General features: G+C 43.4%; 2 protein-coding genes across 2 annotated transcripts in view; one reads left to right on the forward strand and one right to left on the reverse strand.

Moving 5' to 3' along the window:
- Positions 1-9,686, reverse strand: part of trrap (transformation/transcription domain-associated protein) — a gene marked incomplete at its 3' end in the record, with an annotated part of 97,301 nt that extends 87,615 nt beyond the window's left edge. Inside the window, 15 exon segments of the mRNA XM_080834265.1 lie at positions 418-606; positions 1,540-1,637; positions 2,428-2,773; positions 3,159-3,393; positions 4,496-4,574; positions 5,551-5,689; positions 6,123-6,219; positions 6,813-6,901; positions 7,363-7,440; positions 8,102-8,227; positions 8,326-8,382; positions 8,500-8,583; positions 8,860-8,964; positions 9,318-9,428; positions 9,640-9,686. Coding sequence (XP_080690391.1) covers positions 418-606; positions 1,540-1,637; positions 2,428-2,773; positions 3,159-3,393; positions 4,496-4,574; positions 5,551-5,689; positions 6,123-6,219; positions 6,813-6,901; positions 7,363-7,440; positions 8,102-8,227; positions 8,326-8,382; positions 8,500-8,583; positions 8,860-8,964; positions 9,318-9,428; positions 9,640-9,669 — 1,863 coding nt within the window. The 5' untranslated portion in view covers positions 9,670-9,686.
- Positions 9,687-15,890: 6,204 nt separating this feature from the next.
- On the forward strand, positions 15,891-21,847 carry nptx2b (neuronal pentraxin IIb; the record flags this gene model as incomplete). The annotated part of the gene is made up of 5 exons (XM_080835907.1): positions 15,891-16,340; positions 17,113-17,332; positions 18,079-18,323; positions 20,815-20,994; positions 21,620-21,847. The coding sequence occupies 5 exons, from the start codon at positions 15,891-15,893 to the stop codon at positions 21,845-21,847; spliced, it is 1,323 nt and encodes a 440-aa protein (XP_080692033.1).
- Between the last annotated feature and the right edge of the window lie 1,449 nt (positions 21,848-23,296).

Consider the following 23,296-nt stretch of genomic DNA (forward strand, 5'->3'; position numbering starts at 1 on the left):
ATATTTGCCAAAAAAGTGAATTGGATTTCAATTGCGGCCTGCACCTTTTAATATCCATGAAAACACTATACAAATATTTTGTAACCACTTCAGTTGAGAGATTTAAAAATGGAACTGATGGAGCGCATTGGGATTTGCCTCTAGTAATGTAGAGTCAAGCCCCAATGCAAGAGTGGGAGGGCTTTCAGAGGAATTGATGGAATGTTTGCCCTAGTGGTCCATTAGTGCCTCAAATGAATGGAAAAGAGAACTTGAGTGCCCGAGAATAAAGATTATTACATTTATTGCTGCATAATTAACTCAGCTGAAAGACGAACATGCATGTCTGATGTCTGCGCTCAAGCTTAAAATCAATTAACATAAAGAAGCAGCTAAGAGTCACTATATCGGGATGTAGGAAGAGCTGTGGGGCTTCACCTGCAGGGCGTAGTTCTTGGAGATGCGCTCCACCATGTAAGGAACGGTGGTCTGGAAGATCTCCTTGAAGGTGAGGGGGTTCATCATGGTGAAGACGCCAGCAAAGTGCTCCAGCACCTCTTTCTCCTCCTTCATGCGCACCGTCTGGCAGTTGGCCACGCGGATGTACGTCTGCCCGTTGCCTGCAATCTGTACCTAGCCAAGAGGGGGGCGGGCTCTGTGATATGGGGCCAACTTCAACCCTGTGGCCTTTGCCAACTTAACAGTTTCACTACAAAATCATTTTTTTTTTCCTTTTATATAAACGATACTATAAGAACTTTGAAAATATGTAACCAGTTTTTAAGTATAGTTAGATTTTAGCTATAAACAGCGGCGCCATCCCGGTTTCAGTTACAAGCTCCAAGTGCTTTAGCTACTTGCATGAGGACTGACCTCTAGGGATGCACCGATCCGATATTTGTATATGTATCGGTGCCGATATTGACGACATTTCTAGATCGGGTATCGGTGACAACCAAAAAAAAAAAAAAAAATTTTTTTTTTTTTTTTTAATGTTTATGTATAGGTAGTGTATTATGAGTGCACGTTGCTATTAGTAGCGATTAGCATGCTAAGCGGAGATTTATTTATGTCCTGATGTTGATTCGCTGTAATAAAGATGGGTTCATCCTGTTAAGATTTCGACTGGATGAGCTATGAATGAGATTCATGTTGCCTTGTGTAATGTCCACAATTATATGTATCGAGTAATATTAGTTGTGTATTTGTTATCGTGTAGCAATAACTCATGTTAAAGTCATTCAGTGCAGTGCTAATTAGTCCCCATTCTCATTGCAGACACACACATATGTAGGATCACATGCATCGTCATGTAATGGAAATTGATGAATGCACATTAAAGTGCATTGGTAATCGTGGGTCTTTTAACAGACTAGAACCAGCAAATACATTAACAGGTCACCATGCTGAGCCTCTACAATGTAACTTAAAAGTTGACGCTAGCAGACATATGATTGCTAACTAATATGAACACTAGCGCTAGTTAGAACGTACATTATTTGTGCATCCCTAATACAGACTACAGACAAGACAATCTAGCGGATGAGGGAGCGGTTTTACCTGGTAGATGTCCAAGGCCTGCATAGCGTACTTCACCAGCTTGATGTAGATCTGAGTCTCTTTGGGCTGCAGTTGCTTGTTCGGAATGAACTGCGCATCTGGAACGGAATAAGCAAGGAACATTTTTGAGGAAGGTATCAAACTAATTGATGTGCACAAGGCATAACCCACATACCAGAGCATAAAATATGTCTTACATAATATCTGCAACACTAAATGTTGCATAGTGTTCAAAAACATTTTGCTCTAGCATAGGCAAAAAAAAAAATCCTTCTTTTTTTTGCAGTGTTGCCCATAAAAGCAACTTTCATGAGATGTGCATATGTCTGCAATGTGCCAGTCTGTCAGATCCAGGCGAGGCCGTTAGCAGCTGACCAAGGTGCCTGCCGCACCTGCCTTTTCTTAAGATGTGGCAAGTTAGGCAATTCGCTGAGGACACAGCCACGATGAAAGGATCATTTAAAAAAAAGTTTCTCTACACAGCCATAAAGCACAAAAATCTGGGATTCACTTCAATGGAAATTAGAGTAAAAAACAGTTTTCTTCCTCTGAACAGTGGCGTGAAATCACAACCATTAGTGCAGCTAGGAATGCTTCGGCCATCAGACCGCTGTCTGCACGCCTGCCTTCTCTCGCCGCCACCGACGTGCGCAACAGTCCGGCTAGCACTCCACACACGCACTCACCCTTCACTTTGAGTGGCACCGCAATTTTGCAGAGCTCATGCTCGATGCTCACAAGATCAGACACCTTTGTGGATGATAATTCAGCAGCCGTGCTACTTTTTGGAGAACTTTACAGCTACAGTGCTAAACAGTTTTAGCCTAACAAGAAAGGAACCTTTGACCGTAACCATTAAGGACGTGACAGTCCAACTTCACCCCTTACCTCCAGGTGCCTTGCAAGACGTGATGCCCCACGTGATGGTCTTCACCCCACACACCAGAGTCTTCACCAGGCTTCGGCAGTCCGACACCTGGAATGTCTGCTTGTCTTCCTTCTCGCCGGGCCGGTCGAACGGCGTGGACGGGGCTGTGGCTGGGGCAGGCGTGACTGGCGTGGGGGGCGCCGGGGGAGGGAGGGCAGGTGTGGCAACCGTGGGCGTGGCCGGAACGCTCGGCAAGGCCGCCACCACTGCCGTGTCGACCACACCCAGCTCTGACTGGGGTTTGCACTTCTTGAAGATGGCAGGCAGCTGGTAGCGAGCGATGGTGTGGAACTTCAGCACAAATACCTGGCAGAGATAAAGTGACAAATGTCTTCAATAAGCTACTCAACACAGAGCAGAAGGCTTTGATTTCATCAACCTTTACTCCTCCAGAACTGCTGCTCCATTGGAAACCAGCCAACAGAAAACTCAACCACACTTCATTCACTCGCATAGTTTGAGAAAACCAGGTGGGCTGGTGGCAGAAGCCAATTCAATGGGGACTTTGAGCCTCGCTGGTTTCTATTTGCTAGAGACAATCTAGCACAAATGCTAAAAGAAAGAAATTAACCTGTGCATAACACATGAATACCCATTGCTGTAGATCTCAGTGCTTCCTGATCAGTGCAGCCTACATCAACACACTCAGTCATTCAAGCCTACAACCACTGGTGTGTTTGGTGGCTCTCACCTCCAGCATCCTCATGAGGATGTCGCGGCCATTTCCGTTCTCCTGCTCGCTCTTGGAGCGGATGCAGTCCACCAGGTTGAGCAGCAGCTTGCAGGACATGGTCTGGATGCTGCTGGGCAGCGACTCGTCGTCGATGTTCTTGGCGAAGAGCTGCACGGCCAGCGAGAGGTCGGTGAGCGGCAGGTTCTGGCGCACATGGTGCACCAGGTCCGCCAGGGTGCTGTAGGCTAGCGGTCTGTGGAGGAAGAGGGGGTTAAAGGTCAAAAGACATGGAGGACAAAAGGGATCGGAGACACTAATTTAAACAGTGGTGACAGCAATGTCAATCAAAAGGCCTTTGCTTAATGAGCTACTCTATTAGTTATTGGAATTTTCTACTGTCAAATCTTCGAAGATGTATGTCTACAGACTCCAATTTAATATCAGCAGTGTTCGTAATGTCATTAAAAAGCAATTGCTTTATTGTCCGCACTCCATTAGCAATCTGAATTTCCCCGGTGTCAGGGGAATTTTTTGCAGCTTTCCAGGCGAAAGGATTTCTTCTCCAAAACTTCCGATCTCTTTGCAAGTTCTTGATTTTGCGAGGCTCATTATCTTCCCCCTCCATCCTGAGCTGTTTGGCAGTGAGGTGACTTGAGGGAGTGGGAGATGGGAAGTGGACGGGGGTTGGGGGGGTGGCAGGAATAAATGACAATAATGGTCCTGACAGATCAGCCGCCTGGGCAAATTTGCCGGGTGAGGGCTGACGGCTGGGTTGCTGCTCGGCTGAGGGCGCGAGGGAGCGTTGGCAGCCGCGCGGCACCTGTGGGGCGGCAGGGAAGCGGGCAGGCGGGTGGGCGGGCAAGCGGTTGCCAGAATGGGCTTTTGCCCCCGACGGAACGCGTTGCAGAAGTGACAGGCTGGCAAAGAGATGTGGGCACCCGCCTCTCTTCTGCGCGCTGGGGCGACTCAAGCTTTGGTACATTAGCGCTCCACTCTGCCAAGCCTCGTTCTCACCACCCCCATACACCCACCCCCCAATCTTCCCGTTTCATGGTAGCTGGACTGGAACCCGGCCCACTGACTAGGGGGAAACGTCTGAAATGTCCACAGACGTTGCCTTCGCTCAACATCACTGTCAACGTCGCCATCCACCAACGAGCCGTGCGCCAGTGCTTCCGGAACGTTCCCGAGCCCCTTCTGATAACAAATCACTTCCATGTCAAAAGCCTCTCGGGAGGTTGTGGAGGGGTAGGGTGGGGAGGGCAGTGGGCAGACAGATGCAAAAAGGTGTGTGTGTGTGTCTATGTATGTGCGTGTGTGTGTGTGAATGTATGTGGGGGTGTCGGGTGTCTTACCTCAGGGTTTCTCTGGCTGTGTACCCTGAGCCTATGAGGATTGACTCGTCAAACAGCTTGTCCATGCAGGGAATGAACTCTGCAAAAAGAGTTACAGTTTTGTCATGATCTACTTTTTCCTTCTGAACACACACACACACACTCGCGCTCACTCACTCACAGGCAAACACAGCGACACACACACTCACCCACACACACACACAGACCCATCTTTCTTAGTCACATCAATAAGGAGTCCTGGAGGTTTAGCGTGCCTGATTGATTTAGATTTCTCAACAGGGCTAATGATAAGACAGAGTATATCACTTTCCCTGCCGAAGCGCTATTGATTGAGGGGAGGACAGCGAAGAGTCTGGGATGGCATTGCACAGCAGGCTTACTGAAGCCCAGTCAGGGGATCCCACCGATGGAATTTTTAATAGCACCGAAGTGGAACGCGGTTTTTCATTTTTGGATTTTACTTTACTAAATAAGTAACTACCAAACAAATACATTTTCAACATCATATTAGTGTTCTAAAATTTCCCTTTATCAAAATCAAATGTAGTTATGGATTAGAAACGTCTCAAGAAGTCTGTGTGTGTTAGAGACTCACGGCTGCACAGGGCAGTGGTGTGTGTGTGTGTGTGTGTGTGAGTGTGTGTGTGTATGAGAGATATGCTGCACAGGGCAGTGGTGTGTGTGTGTGAGAGAGATGCTGCACAGGGCAGTAGTGGGTGTGAGTGTGTGTGTGTGTGAGTGAGAGAGATGCTGCACAGGGCAGTGGTGTATGTGTGTGTGTGTGTGTGTGTGTGTGTGTGTGTGTGTGTGTGTGTGTGAGAGAGATGCTGCACAGGGCAGTGGTGTGTGTGTGTGTGTGTGTGTGTGTGTGTGTGTGTGTGTATGTGTGAGAGAGAGAGAGAGATGCTTCACAGGGCAGTGGTGTGTGTGTGTGTGTGTGTGTGTGTGTGTGAGAGAGAGAGAGAGAGATGCTGCACAGGGCAGTGGTGTGTGTGTGTGTGTGTGAGTGTGTGTGTGTGTGTGAGAGAGAGAGAGAGAGAGCGAGAGAAACTCACGGCTGCGCAGGTCAGTGGTGAGGATGTGTTTGGCGGCGATCAGCAGCTCCTTGCGCAGGTGAGCCGTCTCCGGGGGGCAGTTGGTGAGCAGCTGCAGCATCCCCTTCACCATCTGCTGAGAGTACTTCCCCACCAGGTCCTGACACACACACACACACACACACACACACACACACACACACACACACACACACACACACACACACACACACACACGGTCATTATCGGCTATTATCTCACCGATCCCACTCCCAGGCAAGGTGAAGGTTTCAATTTGGGCAGCACATTGGGGGAAAATCAAAAAGAGTGGAGACAAAATTATCAAGCGCCCAAGCTTGATTTAATTTATTAAACCCCTGTTACAGGCTGTGGCGGGTCAATTTGAATCTCACTCAGAATCTCATCCTGCCCACTTTCTGAGTCTCGCTCCATCAAAGAAGTGAAAGTCAGTTCACTTCTACGATTCAAACTCTACTGAGCCACTATAGTTTAGCGACAACACACTCACTTCTTGCATGCATTCACGCGAGAACCGTTTGCACTTCACTACATGCCGGGAATGAATGCCATACCTGATAGATGCGGATAATGTAGGCCAGGAAGGAAAGGGTCTTGATCTGGGCGGCGATGAAGTCGGCGTACAGCTCTTTGTTGTACAGCTTGTGTTGCCTGAAATAAGAATGATGCCGTTTTTCATCTACATTGAGAAAGGTTGAATCGGGCTTCATTTTCAAAGAGTGCTTATGTTGACCACGGAGGCTGACATTCAACACTTCCACAATAATGTTCAAACATATCCAATATCACTTCCAGATCCTGTCCCTGGGCTATAGCTACCCCTATTGGTACACAATGGGCAAAATGCCAAACTCAAAATCAAAAAGGGTGGAATGATGGACCAGAATACAACCTCTCTCTAGTTAAGCATAGGCGTGTAATTAATGATGATAGCAGTCATGAAGTTCAATGTCATGGTCAACCAGGCATTTCAAGGCAATTCCAATAGCAATCATGTATTTCAAAAACATTATAAAACCAAAACTGGACTTCACTACAAATATTCATTTGAAAAGAAATACATTTAAAAAAAAATGTATAAAATCATTACTGCATTTGCATGTGTGAGGCGGAAGAGAGAGAAAGAGACGAGAGAGAGAGAGAGAGAGAGAGAGACGAGAGAGAGAGAGACACACGAGAGAGAGAGAGAGAGATAGAGAGAGAGAGAGAGAGAGAGAGTGAGAGGGAGGGACAGAGATCTCTACCTGGCCTGAGGTGACACCTGCAGCATGATTGTGTTCATGATGAGTGGCACGAACTCCGACACCACATTGTGAATGTTGAGCTTGTAGAGCTGCAGCAGAGAGAGAGGAAGAGAAGAGGAACACCATCACCACCGACACCTCCGCTCTCACACACCCACCCAAGGGTTAGCCGCATCGATTTCGAATCAATACAACCTGTGCAGCTGTGACCTCCACACCAGAAGAAGCCCTCCACATTAAGAGCCAACCTCATGAATAACTAATCTATCACAGGCATGGGCTTCTGGGGTTGCAGAGCACTGGCCAAACGCAGAGGTGATAGTTCTATTCCATGCGCGCACACAGCATAAGTAATCTGTATTCATGTTTCATGTGCATCCTAATTTCCCTCTGGATTTATAAAGTATCTATCTATATTACAGATGTTGCAATTGATTTTCATTTTACGGTCTAAAAATTCCTCAATGCCCAGAATTGTCATATGGTGGAAGTATTTTTCTCATGAATTTGCAATGTAAAAGCTCACAGCATGTAATATTTGTCCACTTACCTGGTACATCAGCACTACAATGATGGGAAGTTCGGCCAACACCTTCAGTGACAGTGACCCTCGTGGTATAATGGTGTGCTGGAGGACAAATTAAATGCAAATTAAATGCAAAGTGTTACAAGTGTTCAGTCATCCCCAACAATCAACCCACCCTGAGCCTCTAAGCACTAAAGGCCAAATCATATGCCTGCTCATACCATGAGGGGATACAAAAGGACGTTATGTTATGGAAGGTGTGGGGCCTGTACTGAACCTTATTTATGTTCAAATGGTCAAAATAACAGAGCAGTGATGCCCCCAAGTGGCCAATCCTCATGCAACACTTTCTACTTGAACTATCATGGGGATTGGGGTGTAATGATGCACTGATCACTTTTAGGTCTATTATTAGAACATCATGGTGGGACAGTACAACATGCCCACCAGGCAATGGCCATCTCTCTGTGGGATCTCTGAATCTTAGCTTACACTGTCACCACACTGCACAGCACTCCGCCAGCCAAGATGCTCAGATCTTATCAGTTTGACTTTCAGCGCCCGGCCCGTGTGGCATATTGCACACACACAAGGACACACCCAAACAGTGTCTGCCGGGCTAAAGATCAACGCTCTCATCCCTGCATCAGCAGCTGACGGTGCCTGAACGTGCATGAGTGGACCAACAGCAAGTATGAAACTTATGTATAGAAGAGTCTCTGTCAGTGTAGCTGTAACGGTGTGTGTGTGTGTGTGTACTGACCGTGCGCGTCTCGCTGTCGTCTCTCTCTGGTGCCGTCTTCACCAGCACAGAGGTGATCATTCCCACCATCTCAGGAGAGGGCACCGTGTTCTCTGCTATGACCTGGGGGCTCTCAAAGTACCGCGTCTGGCACATAAGTAGACGACACAATTAGAGAGGGGCACACAAAACTTAACAGAGAGGCAACTAGAAACAACTGAAACTGAATGAGTGGGACCGCTTACCACTACTTTAGGCAACTCTTTGTAAATCTGCTTCACAAAGTCCAGGAAGTGATGAATCTAAAGGAAGAGCAGAAAAGTTACTCAACAAAAAACACTCAATAAATAATACCTCCAACTACAGGCTGTACGAAATACTATTAAACTACAGATGGTTTAGGGGTAATGTAGTCTTACCTCCTGGGATATAGGTGGGCGAAACTGCTTGTGGAGTTCGATGATTATCCGAAGACAGATGAGCACATTCTCCTCACTCTCAATCTACAATGGTTAACAAACAGCATTGTTTTACACAATTTGTGTGTCAAAGGACTTCATTAGCAATTGCAGGTGTCTGCTGCACGATTCTGATATTTGCAGCCATGAACTGGGTGCTGTAAAGTACCGACAACAGTAGTCCAGTAGTATCTGGTCCATCAGTATTTGAGTTCATTATGGTAAATTCATGAAATATATTTTCAGCTTTGACAAACTTCTTTGGCAATGTCAAGCAAAGAAGCAAACTGTGTTTTAATGGGTAACTGGGACAGGACTGACCTCCAGGAATCGGAACATGACGGTGAGGATGTTCTTGGTGTGAGGTCGCAAGTGCTCATTGGTGGGGATGCGGTGGATGATTTCAAGGACCAGCTTCCTTAATTGCTGCAACAGGGACATGATTTTTCAGAAACATGAGTGCCATGCTAGCATAAGCATTACCCACAGAGGAAATCAAACCCTCCAAACAGGCAAGATGCCTCACGGCAGAAGATATTAGTAAATATAGAGACAGCCAATTACAATAAATAACACTGCTAATCCATTCTAACTTGCATATCTGTGTGAAAAAGTACTACAATTGCTTTTCCCATCACAAGGGATGCTGTTAGAGACGCGAGAGGGACCAATGAGAAACGCTGCCCTTTGGTGAATGAAATCTTAATGGCCTCCCAGATCAACTTAGGTCATCATTATTTTTTCTTCATGAATGTCAATGCTGGGGCGAGTAAGATTACCTGTGTGGGCTTCTCCTGCAGGAACTGCACCTCCCCATCCCCCAGGAAGGTGAGGAAGCGTGGGATGATGTGCTCCAGAAAGGTGGAGTACTGCGGTGAAGACGTCACATTCTGAAACGAAGAGACGCCCCGTGTTACACACTGACCTCAAGGTGCTGTTTCAGGAAAATTGGGACCAACCAACAAGAACTATGAACTCCTGGCAGAGAACCCATAGGTTGTCTAGAATTCTGACTGGTTCACCATAATTAGGACTTCACAAGCTCTGAGGGAATCTGTTGTGAGAGACTTCTTTGCAAAAGCATATTGATTTACAACCTACCTCAAAATTCTCGCTGACTTCCTGCATCATCTTCAGCTTGGTTTCATCAGCTGAAAGGTAAACAGAGGGGAGTACATCAGAGGCATGTACTGGGTCTCCACAACAGAGCTGCCTCAAGAAGCAGGCATTCAGATCTTATCAGTTAGACTTTCAGCGCTCAGATTTGTGGTACAAGGAACACACACATACATACTTACCAAAGCACACACACACTCCCATGTACCTACCCAGGCTAAAGCAAAAGGCTTTCATCATTTGCCGTAAAAGTCAAATTTCACATTTGGCATCTGCGATTCCAAAATCCTGTTTACTTACGTGTGTTGTTGTCGGTGAGTGCAGCAACAAACTGCAGGTACTTTTTCATCAGGGTGGTCTGGTCCACCACCGTGGGGCTGGGGGCTGGCACAAAGGCCATGGTTGCAGCCGGGAGAGACAGTGTTGCGGTTTAGGTGAGGCAGACGAATGTCTGCTTCTAATCTCAATGGAAATTCATGTTCCTCTGTAAATGCATTCGTTGGAGGGGGGGGGAAATAGCAGAAATGCATTCATAAAACAGAGTTCCACATTTGATTACAAGTAAACAACATAAAGCAGAGATGCAAACAATAGGAATGATAACCTATAACAACCCAACTGCTAAGGAAGTGGTTCAATATAGCTGTAAACTAAATGCAAAATTATGTTTACTTTTTCCATTAATATTGGACGATCGCGCTGGAGAAGAAATAAACAGCTGCCAAGAAACATAACAACATTCCACGCCTTGACAAAGCTAACCGTTTAGTTTCAGAAACGTGTAGCTAAACCTCGCTTGCAAAACTTTGGGACCAGAACTTCCGACGTCAAGGTATGTTAAAGTCCTGATAACCAGCAGACGATCATTTCCTGATTATCAGTTACAGATTAATTTGTACTACAGATGATACTGTAAATCATTATAATTTAAATATTCCATTTATGAAAACAAAATTAGTTATTTCAATCATATTTCCCTATAGATATTTTACCAAAGTCAGGTGATCTTCTGCAGAAGGTGTCGAAGCGCGAAACTGCTTGACGCCTTGCTAGCGTGAGACGCAGGCGCTTTCTGATGACATCAGAGGTAGCTATCTAGCATGCTAAGTCATAGCATATCAATGCGATTTACAATAAACATCTGTGATAAATCAGACGTATACTATAAAATGCTAATTTATTCAAATCCAACACAAGCCAGTCATGTTCAGGTTTTGAGTCAAAACCCATGCAATTCCTCAGGATCATTGAATTAATCCGAGGCTAACCAAACGATTCTGAAAGAAAGAAACCGCTAAGCATTGCTAGCAGTCAGCCAAGCCAGTCCTTGTTCTTTTTTAAATGGCCGCAATTTCCCAGAAACATATAATTAGCTACTTTTATGCATTTTCACATAGAATATGAGCACCATATGCATCTCTCTAGGCACGCACCAAACGAAGCATTTAAACCCTTAATTAATAAGAAAACGTCTGAAAGATCTTTCAAACTTACCTACACCGAAACCGGAAAGAGTGCTTTAGCTACTTCCGCCCAGGAGTTGGGTCAGCGGAGCAACACTATGCGCTCATATGTTTAAAGATTATTATTTTAAAACCATGCATTTTGCTAAAATACGAAACAAATGTGTAAAATGTTACATATGAATATTATTTTTAGTACAATTTCTACCATCTTGTGTACTTTCCCCCCATTTTCTCTATACACAACATCATTACGAAATAGTGCCAAGCGGATTGATATTAAAGAAATAGATGTTATAAGACCATCGAAAGTGATGGTCTTCTTGTCACTTTGTGAAATTTCAATATTCTATCATTACAGCTTCAAAGTAACCACTTTTTAGGGTGTTTGAAACCAGAGAAACATCCTAGGTTTTCGAAGGAAGCAGTATTTTCATTCATGTTATTTTGGGGAACGACATTCATAATCACATTTGACATAACCCGCACATTAATTACTAAATTAATCTCCAAAATGTTTTAATTTATATAACGTGGCCTTAAATATACATAAAATATATATAGTCAAGACTTTTTCGTATCAATTCTAGATCCAAACAACTGGGAATACTGAGTACGCTAACGGAGAAATATGTCTAAGCTACTTTACGACAGTAGATGGCAGTAGTGTTTTGGTTACAAGTCACCTTGTAAAATGGATAAAATGCGTAAGGAATAATGTAAATCTTTATTTAAATTTGTTATGAAATGTACTTAGCTTCAGCTTGTATAGTTGGAACACTGGAAATTACACATTCCCCCTCACCCCAGATAAAACATTGGTAAGTAGCCAAAGTGGTCCGACTCAGCAGTGGTCTGAAAAATAACCTACAGGTTGCCTGACAGAAGTATGCTACATTATAGTTGCTATCCTAACTGGACATTCCAAGAAGTGTGGTGTGTATTCCTAGCTAGCCTAGCTCATATAGACTTACAGTATCTGGCATTTAGGACTACTATGCTCAGTGGAGAGCTGTCGCCTCCTTACGTTAGAATCAGTGTTAGTGCTGTTAGAATCAGTTACGGTCGTAAGAATTAGTGGCCATCATGACAACAGCCCTTTCCTTAACGGAATGGTATTTATGGTGTTTCTGACAGCAAAGGCTCCCCATTACGTTAGGCTAATGACATTGTAAAACTATAATGTATTTCTACAATTGTAGGGCAAAAAAAAAAAACAGATGAGAGCGATTCAGCACCACTGAGTTTGTAGATGAGGCTTTGGGCTGGATTCTTGCTCCCTTGGAAAATAGAAATCCAATCACTGTCCTTGGAGCGTGCGATTCTCATTGAATAGGCTATGTGATGTCCAGATGGAGGACTCTGCCCCTGGAGAGAGATAAGGTTGAATTAGCATTTCAATGGATGGCTTTTCAACTGGACTATGAATATCTAAACCCATCGCAACGAAGCAAGGAATCCACACTGATGCTCTGTTCAGATCCATCAGTCACACAGGAAGTCACAAACTGCCATCATGATCTTGGACATCCAGGGGATTGGTAAATATGACCGTCCGGGGACTTGAACATTTATTTTGCACTTCTGAATTTGCCTCAGTATATACATGACATTTTACTGTCACATGTATTTATACAGACTTTCATTCATAATGAATACAACGACAAAAACAGGTGGATTAAAAGACTGGTGCTTTAGTTGGCAAGTGTCGTTATACGCGAGCATGAGAAATGTCCTCGAGATGCACAATAAAGTGGAATCAACTTACTGTTGGCTCTTGGTGATCCAGCTTCAGATGGAAACATAACCGATAGCCTACTATGTGAGTGTATGATTGGATATAGCACTCTAGGTGGGAGAGAGTAATTCAACATAAGTAAGTTAAGAACCAATCTTTGCTGTCCCTAATGGAGCTATTTACTGTAAGGCTGAACAACAAGGGAACATGATATAAAAGGGTATTAGTGAATAAAGACAAAACAGTCCAGTAATTCATTACTTCGAGGCCTGAATTAGAACAACTAATTTAATGTGCAGAGGATAAGATCCTTTTTTGCTCATCTCTCAAACGTCAATGCTGCACCAGGTCAGAGTGAATGCATGGGTGAGGCAAAAAAAGAAACAAGACTAATGGGCTCCACTTCACATATGTGGTCTTTAATAAACATCCTTTGTGAGTGTGCATCGTAGGCTCCATTCACTCTAATATCACACACCGCTCCGGTGTGGCATGGCTCGGCTGCACAAAAGTGCTTTTGTTCCATTCCGGGTCTGATGAGAGCACTGAAGAGTGGTATGTTCCTGTGAAATCGAATGATGAGTCATGTGTTTTTTAGACAGCCCCATTGCATTTCTTTAAAAGAGCGGGAAGGGAACCATCTGACCCCTGATAAGGAGTAGGCCCAGGCTCATCCCCATCAATAAACTAGGTTTTAAAAAAAGTTTGGAGTGGGTTGTTTAATAGCTTTTAGCTTCAAAAAACGACCCTTGCCGAATGTATTAGATAAGTGCACCTTTGAACATGGTATGGAAGGCCTTGTAGTGTAGTATCACACAGTGGCATTATGCCACATGAGCTTGTGTGAATCCTCCTTTTAATGGGATTTATTGTCCAATGCTATGATTTCAGTTTGTTTGTATTCAAGTGGTTGTTCTTTCATGGTCTCATCAATGTACTGCGTCAGTTAGGCATCTTATGCCACAGAAAATAATTCAATGTGCCCTTGCCAGGTCTATCTTGTCTATTGAGTTTGGAGATACTGCGGTATCTGGTAACCCCCCGAGATCAGAGAATGAAAGAATGTGTTTTTCCTGGACCAATCAGAAAACCATTTTAAATGGTTTAGGTGTTCACTTTGAGAATGAGGATCCACAATTGAAGATCAGTTAACCTTTTGAAGAGGATTAAAAAAGATGATACAATCAGGTCCATTATAGGATAAGCAATGGGTATTCGGTTGGGTAAAGTTGCAAAGACCTGAGCATAAAGTTGTATTGGATGCTTTCGTTGAGGGCAAAGATGTTGCAGCCCTTCTACCACTGACTTAGTACAAATTGGATCCAGTTGGTTGTACTGTAACACAAGAAACACCTCTAACCAAAACTAGCATATTTAAGCATTTGTATTATATTTCGATGACAATGATCAATGAAGAAATGAATGAAACAATATAGAAGAGCTAATAGAAAGTAATGATAAACATTGTGTTATTTAACTTAATACCATTGTTGAGGTTACTTAGATTTAGTGAGTGGGGCATCCTGGATTTAGGAATAATCAACTGTAAAAAAAAAAAAAATACAGCAATTGAGTAGTAAGTGTTAATAAACGTAAGTATAAACTTTAAAAAAAAAAAAATACAGCAATTGAGTAGTAAGTGTTAATAAACGTAAGTACTTTAGCTTTTGGATTATAAGCCTGCTGTTATTCCTGTTGGGAAGCCTTTGGAAATGCCATTCATACTGCCCTTGCCCTAAGTCTTAATCACACAAAGACTTAAGGGGAAAGCCAGCCACTCGTTTAATCGTTCGAGGCTCAAACCTCTCAGACTGAAGGCAATTGGCCTACGCTGCATGTGCTCCCCACCAGCGGACTCCTGTCTCCCATCTCTGGCAGTGTGCAGGGCTGGTGTTGATAACTGTGAGGCAGGAGGCCCTGTTGGGAACCACTTTCTTTACGTGGACAGTGATTGCTTTAACCAATATGACAAAACCTCTTGCAATCAAAGCAGGACACCAGAGCATCCGAGAATGGATCATCTCGCATGAGAAAACACCTCAGACAGTGTTTGCAAACATTCTTTAAGGAAAAATTATATCTCATTTTCCAATACACGAACAAACATAAATATCTTGCTTGAACATTTTCCCTAGTACTACAGTTAACCTAATCTGAAAGTATAAAGGAAGGTCATAGCCTACCATATATTGCAATGCCCACTGAGCCTGCATGTTAAAAGCATCAATAGAAGCATCTGTCAAATTATAATACTATATAATATACATTTTTATGACTGGATTGATTCTAAACAGGATATTTAGGGTATATATTTCCTTCTATTTGGATGTTGCTTATCCTTGAGGATACAGCTGGCATTGTTCTTTTCCAAAATTGCTCAAGCCATGGCAGTAAATCTAAAATAGTCTTCATATGACATCAATATCAAAGCAGATGGACACTAAATGAACCCTATTTTGATTTACAATGTGTCTGATATAAGAAATAAAGTATGAGTCCTAAAGTAACGCTGTATTTTTAATGAGACACCAAGTTGTTCATCTCACCACATTAAAATGAAATTGGGGGCTTGGAAGGGTTTATTGTCAGTGGTCTTAATTATCCAATTAGATGACGTTAATTAAACACGCCAATGCAACGTGCAATAGGCCTTATAATATAGGCAATATAGCTGAGTTTTACAATATACAAATGATATAGGTAAAGTGCATTAGTGAATTAAAGTCATATTACCAAATGCAATGTCTCTTGGCTGGTTCACTCTGAACGCCTACTCTCTAGGAGTGGTGACGTCTATACTACAACCAATCCGATTTCCAGCAAGCGCAAAGCGGTAATCTGTTTTATGGAAAAGTCGCTGTCTTTTCAGAACCACAACGCCAGGTCAACGATGTGGAGGAGCTTCCGTTTTTATTCTTGATCTGCTCTGTCAGTGGTGACAGAAGATTAGGTTAATTATTTCTGAAGTTAACATAATGATATTGAGAAGACTTTAAAACCTGTTGCTGCTTACCAAAGCGTTCAGTTAATTGAATATGTCTGAACTTCCGATCTTTTCCATTATGAATAGCTTCCACTTCGGACTCTTTTGTGTTTATGCCTTGGCTTTTGGGAGGTTTGCTCATGGCCAAGCGGAGAAAGGCGAACGTTTTCTGTGTACCGCCGTACCCATCGGGGCGGACAGTTGCCCGGTCCCACCGGAGCCGTTGCAGTCATCCTCGGCACAAGAAGAGGAGCTGCGAAACACCGTCATGCAGCTCCGTGAAACCATACTTCAGCAGAAAGAAACCATCGTCAACCAGCTGGGCACCATAAAGGAGTTGACATCTAAACTAACTAAGTGCGAGTCCGCTTCAGACAGCTCGGGCTCCTGGAGAAAAATCAAGCAGGACACTATGGACGATGTCCCCAGGGATCCTAATGATACCGTTTACAACATGGGAAAGACCATGCAAAGTCTGAAAGACCGTCTTGAAAATTTAGAGGTATGGATATTTCTCATACCCTTGGTGATTTCTTAGTTCGTTATAGCTGGCCAAACATCCATTAGTAAACATCATTTGGTAATCTTAATTATGGAACCTCTTTGCAGACCTTGTTTATTTGAGTACTTTGGTGTAGGCGTTGGGGATTTGTGGGGATCATCCCACTAATAAGGCTATGTATATCCCTTCCCTTCCTTCTAACCTATCTGGCGAGCCAAATGTAGTCTACAAAGTGGAAATTATTAATACATTTTAAGGGAAAAAAGTAAAGCAGGTAAATGAGAACACCAGTAGGATTATGGCAAGTCACCTCCATTAACACATACTGTTGGTAACTGGTGTACCTGAAAAAAAATCAATGTTTAGGTTGACCTTCAAGGCTTCATAGGCCTTCAAAGATGACCTCACAACCTGACAATTGATCAGCCATAGGATAGCCTCTAAGGCTTTCATAGGCGGTTGGAAATATGAAATATATGCATTATTCATTAACACTACACCCCACCTTAACAGCTCAATGTATAAGACAAATATAATTACAGTTAGAAAAGTAAAGTAATTAAATAATATTCAGAGAATGATAATACAAACAATAGGCCAGTCTTATGACGCTCTTACCAGACCCTACAGTAAATATGCTACATTGCCGCAGAAATGTTAACTATAGTTAAAAATAATAATTTAAATAACTGCATCATTTGGAATGGAAAAACCAGGACATGCTATAAGCACTGACAATTATGAATGACACCTCCATTGTCTCCTCTCACAGCAACAGCAGATGAGAGCCAACGTCTCGGGTGTCTCCTTCCCCAACGAGCTGCGCGACCTGCTGCAGCGTCGCCTGGGAGACCTGGAGAGTCAGCTCCTGAAGAAGGTGAACGAGCTAGAGGAGGAGAAGTCGCAGCTGTACAACGAGACGGCCGCCCACCGCCAGAGCACAGAGAACACCCTGAGCGCTCTGATGAACCGGATCAAAGAGCTGGAGAAAGGTAGCCATGGTGCCGCTGTCAGACGTTCTGCCCTTTAATTAGGCGTGCTCGGGCACTTCCGCAAAAACGTCATATGACACCATTTTACTGCCCATTCCCCTCACTCACTGAATCACACACCCACTCAGTCACACACTCTCTCTCTCACACACCCACTCACTCACTCCACTGACTCACACACTCACACACTGACTCACACACTCACTCACTCACTCACTCGCACACTCCCTCTCTCCCACACTCACTTTCTGATTCACGCACTCACTAACTCACTCACTCACTCACACACTTCCTCTCTCCCACACTCACTCACACACTCACTGACTCACACACTCACTCACACACACACTTACTCACTCATTCATTCTCTCATGCACATTCAGTCTGCCTCAGTTACACTCTGTGATACCACTCTCTGTCTTCATTGTGGTTTTCCCTTTTACACATATCCAACTCATAAAGTCATATATACTCTATAGGCGCACTCATAGTTGATTTCACCCCGCACACATCTGTGCACACATCGTGTATGCACCTGCTCACTTCTCTCACCTTTCACTCATTCTTTTACACACTCACCCATTCCCATATTCATTACTTCACACATTCGCTGTCTCACTCGTGCTTTCTTACATTGCTCCCCCATTGTTTTCCCAAATTCACTCCTTCACCCATTCACCCCATCCCTCCCTCATGCCCTGTGTTCCTGAGGTGTGATAACATCAATTCTCGCCATTTCGCCTCAGGTAACAGTGGCTTCAGGTCCCCCGAGAACTTCAAGCTGTCCTTCCCCCTGCGCACTAACTACCTGTACGGCCGGGTGAAGAAGAGCCTTCCAGAGATGTACGCCTTCACTGTCTGCATGTGGCTCAAGTCCAGCTCCTCGCCTGGCATCGGAACCCCCTTCTCCTATGGGGTCCCAGGGCAGGCCAATGAGATTGTCCTCATTGAGTGGGGCAACAACCCTATTGAGCTCCTCATCAATGACAAGGTAGGTCAGCATTTAGAGAGGAATGAGTCTTTGCTCATGGCTTTGTGATGATTCATGATTTCAGGTTTTATGGTTCAGGCTTGTAATTACAGTTTGTCTTATTTGCCAAAGAGCATTTTCCAAAATGCTAATCCTATTCCCAATTTCCCAATGTTTCTGAAGACTTCACAGAGCTCAAATCTGTCACTGCGTCTGTAATCATGTCCTGACACGCTCGTGAATCTGTCAAAGCCTGTCTATAACAGAGCTCAAACAGACACATCTGCCTGATTCCTATTATTTAGCTTCAGAAAAATTTGATTTAAGACATTCCTGTATTTGAACTTCACTGGGTAGAGGAAAACCTACTCAGTATTAGAATTTCCACCAGGGATTTGTCAATGATGACAAAAACCACAAAGACATCCCACGTTTTTAAAGTTAAGAAATGTGCCCTTTAATAAATAATGAGCATTAGAATTCTGTGTTTTCATTATCAGTTCTTCTATTATTGATACATTTAGCTGAAAAAAAAAGTTTTTTTGCACTTTATATAAGCTCCATACTTTAATATTATATAATAATCATCATCATCATAATTACAATAATACATTTGATTTAAAAGTGCCTCTCATTAGACTCAATGGAACTTTCACATATTGAACAAACTGTAAAAGTAATATAACAGTAATAATAATAGAGGGATTTTTTAAATATAAAGCATGCTTTAACACCATTTGACAAAGTTGTCTCAAACAGATCAATATCTTACAATAACAATGTCATACATAAACAACATAATGTTGTTTTTTTATATTTTAGTCAGGCAGTGATCTATATAAACTGACAAAAGAGGCAAAAGGACACCTGCATGTGGTGATCCAGTAGATGACATTTCTGTAATTGCTCTGATGGGAAGCCATTTAGCCTCACCCTCTGGGTTCCTTCTGTTCAAGCGCAAAATCAATCATACCACGCCAAGATCCAAACCAAGGCCGTAAATGAACTTACTCACTGGAACATTGAATACTAAACCAGTATGGCAAATCAATAAAAACTGTTTTACGTCAACACTTGCAAGTGGTTGTGACAGGTTTCATGAAGTAGCCTAGCAATAGTATCCTTCTCTGAGGAATGTTATCAAAAACTTATTTTTCTGCACTTATCCTCAAAGATCTTCAGATCTTAAGATGTGAGAGTAACTAACCTTAAACTCATTAACAATTTGCAGTATGCAGACATGATATGAAGACTATTCACAACTGTACTTACTGTATATATCCTAAAATTCCATACAATAATGATCGGACACAAGCCTTGTCACACTAAAGATCACAAAGCAAACAAACGTGAATGCCATGATAGAGTAATTCAAGTGATGTTAGAAGCTTCTATTCAAAGGCAGCTGTGCTAGTCCCTTCAATAACAGACCACAAAAATGAGTCCGGTACACATTTAGTCTAGTCTCTAGTGTCTCTTCTCTTTTGAACCACAACGCCTCATCAATGTCACAGCTGGCGTCCTCTTCTAAAGCACAAAGAAGACAGCAAAAGACACAGGTCACTCATCAGAAGCCTTCCCGGGAAGGTGACTCACTGTAATCTCAGATATCACACTGACCTTTTCTATCCTACAAACACAGTGCTCGTTGCACGGGGTGTTTGGGAATGACTAACTGTGTCTGCAGGAGTGTCAAATACAGGGTCCTTGCTAGGAGTTAAAAACCTTTGGGGCTTAACCCACACCTGTAAGGGGGTCCATGGGAATCATCCCCCAGGATTTAATTGTTTTTGGAGACAGAAAACAATAAGCCTTAACACAGCCCATGGCATGCAGGGTGCACCGTCTGTCTGACTCACTTGAGCATTACCCCATCCATTACCACTCTGCTTGTCAACATGAAAACACTTTCATGCTAGGTCACACTGACACAGGACAAGGCCATAAATTCGAGCTGATAACGGAGAGAACATTTGCAAGGTTTTTATAGACATAAATTGCATTTCATTTGATCGACATGCATCATGAATAGATCCAGGGCTAAAAAAATTTCAATTATTATTTTTGTAAAAAGAGAGAGGGATCCGGGCTATTCATATTACCCAGGTCTAACAACGCCCTAGTGAAATACACATAGCCAGCTGAAATAGCTTGTTATAGTCAAGACCACAATAAATTCACAATTCTAGTGGTTTTCAAAATGCACTCCAGCATTTGAATTAACCTTGAACAGGATGATAATTAAAGCATGGCTTTGGCCCAGTGCGTTAATACAGCATAGGAGGAGTGAAGAACCTCTTCAATGAAGTACACGGCTTTCAGTTTTACCTCCTCACTCTATGCATTACATTTGTTGAAGAATCACAAAATAAGAAGCTATGTCACTAAATGTAGGTACCATTTAAAAAAAAAATAAACACTTCGACTTTTCTCACTACTATTCTTTTTTGATTGGTTGACATGCTTTTTCTTGATTTCACTTATTCCCCATGTTTTGCCATTTTGACTCCAGGTGGCCCGGCTGCCGTTATCACTGAACGATGGGAGGTGGCACCACATCTGCGTAACCTGGACCACCAGAGATGGCCTTTGGGAGGCCTATCAGGATGGCCAGATGACAGGCTCTGGGGAGAACCTGGCTCCCTGGCACCCCATAAAAGCAGATGGAGTCATCATCTTGGGCCAGGAACAGGTGAGAGCATCACAGGCTACCTTTCTCACGTGAGGGTATTTTGCTCTGTACATGTACAGGACCTTCTAATGCCTCAAAGCTAGGCATGGGGTCAGAACTTAATGTTGAAGCTGTATATTGTCCCTAACCTTTTTGGCTCTTGAGAGGCTACATGGACAAGTGGACATGGACATGCACATAGACATAGACTGGTCTCTTAAAAGAGTAGAGTAGAGGGAAAGTCAGGGACTGCTGCAGTCATTTTCACAAAACGTCCAAAGCTTGTTTTTTTGTTGATGTGTTGTTGTCGAAACAGGGACTTACAAATGGCTTTGTAATGCTACACTGACAGGCAAAGAGGTGACCTGGAAAGACAGTATTTATTTCACATTGTAAAGAGCTTCAGTGAAGTGCTCTTTGCTTTAGACTACTCTGAAGGCACTGATAACAACAAACAAGTTCTCACTTGTTGACAATTCCGATTCTCAGCGGGATTCACGTCAGATTGCGACAGTCCATCTTATTTCATTGATGGAGAGACACAGTAGTTGAGTAGTAGTGCACAGTGTATCCTCCTATGTGGAGAAGATTAAAAAGAGCTTGTTGTTGTTGTCTTAACGAGGCCTGTCGTTTATGGCCTCAACAGGACATTGTGGGAGGACGCTTCGATGCCACCCAAGCCTTCGTGGGTGAGCTGAGCCACTTTAACATCTGGGATCGCATCCTGCGGCCTCAGGACGTGCTCGGCATGGCCAACTGCACCAACTACATGCCGGGCAACGTGGTGGCCTGGGCGGACATCGACGTGGAGGTGTTCGGCGGAGCCACCAAATCTCCTGCTGAGCTGTGCGAGGACCGGCTTTTCAGCTCTTAGAGGGCACACACATTAATATGGGTCATCTGTCATCCAGACAACATCTATTGAGTTATGAAGCAAATGTTTTTATGGTTTCTTTCTTATAGTATGTTTGACAGAGGCGTTGGTAGGTCCTGATGGACTAACCCAGACATGTTTTTGTATACCACATTGAAAGTTCAATTTCAACATCATCAAATACCCAAATTGAAATTAGCGACACCTAAATGTTGCTATTGCTATTTAATGAAAAAACAAAAATAGTTGGGGGCAGGCATCTCACGCGCTTCAGGCGGATGTGGACAGATTTGTTGCGGAACGTGTTTGCTTGTCTCGTGGGTCAAAGGCTGACAGATTAACAGGAGGAGAATTAAAGTCCTGACAGGTTTGTCTGAGGCCAATACCCAAGGCTTAGTGAGAAAGCAGGGCGAAAAAAATCAATTAAACTGAAACATGCCCAAGGCTAGTGTACACACCAGGTCACCAGCATGTCTTTCCAGGAGAGTTATTAATCATGTGTCATGAGACACAATTCTGCACCTTTGTTTTTGTAACCGTCAAAGCTTAAATGTCATATGTTTTTAAACTATTTTTGATAACGAACATTAGAGTTGACCTTTACCAGGCGTCCTGATTAGGAATGTGACACAGGCAATCACCATGGCAGGACTAGCTAGGAGGAAGGTGGGTGGTGTGTTGTGTAGTTAACAGATATATTCACAAACCTGAGTCCACAAGGGGTTCCTTAATTTGCAGCTCTCACACAATGTCTCTAACACCTATTCAGGATCTATTCAGAATGAATCCCATAAGAAGCTCCTGGGTGCTGTCAAGCTAAAAAGGCACCGGATGCCAAAAAGAGCCCGGGTGACGTAATGTTGACTTTCGAACGCCTCCTGAGTGACAGTTTCTATGCCAACGTTAGCATTACGTAATCGGGTCACCACGTAGGCCGGGCGCTTATTAGCTTTAAGTCTCAGAGTCGTTCAAAAGCCATCAGCTACTTTTTAGTCGCTTAATATTGTGCCTTAACGGACACTACGCACCCGGACACTTTTTAGCTATCAGTCAGAGAGTCTCAAGAGTTGTTCGAAAGCCATCAGGTACTTTTTACACGCTTAATATTGGCTGCCGGTCTTTTGTAAGTAAGCACACATCAACAGGTTTCGCGCGCTAGCATCTATATTGCTAATAGCAATTCCTCCTTTTGTGCGACAATATTAAGCGACTAAAACGTAGCTGATGGCTTTCGAACTACTATTGAGACTCTCTGACTGATAGCCAACAAGTGTCGGGGTACATAGTATCCGTTTAGGCACAATATTAAGCGAATAAAAAGTTTTAGCTACACCTGCCTGCTGGTAACCTGTAAGTTAGCAATGTCCGCTAGCATGTCAAAGCTAGCAAGCCCCCGTTGTTCTTTAGTAAAATGTTGTGCAAACAATGCCCTGTTTTGTTCAAATTTAA

This window comes from Sprattus sprattus (genome assembly GCF_963457725.1).
Source record: "Sprattus sprattus genome assembly, chromosome: 3".
NCBI lineage: Eukaryota > Metazoa > Chordata > Actinopteri > Clupeiformes > Clupeidae > Sprattus > Sprattus sprattus.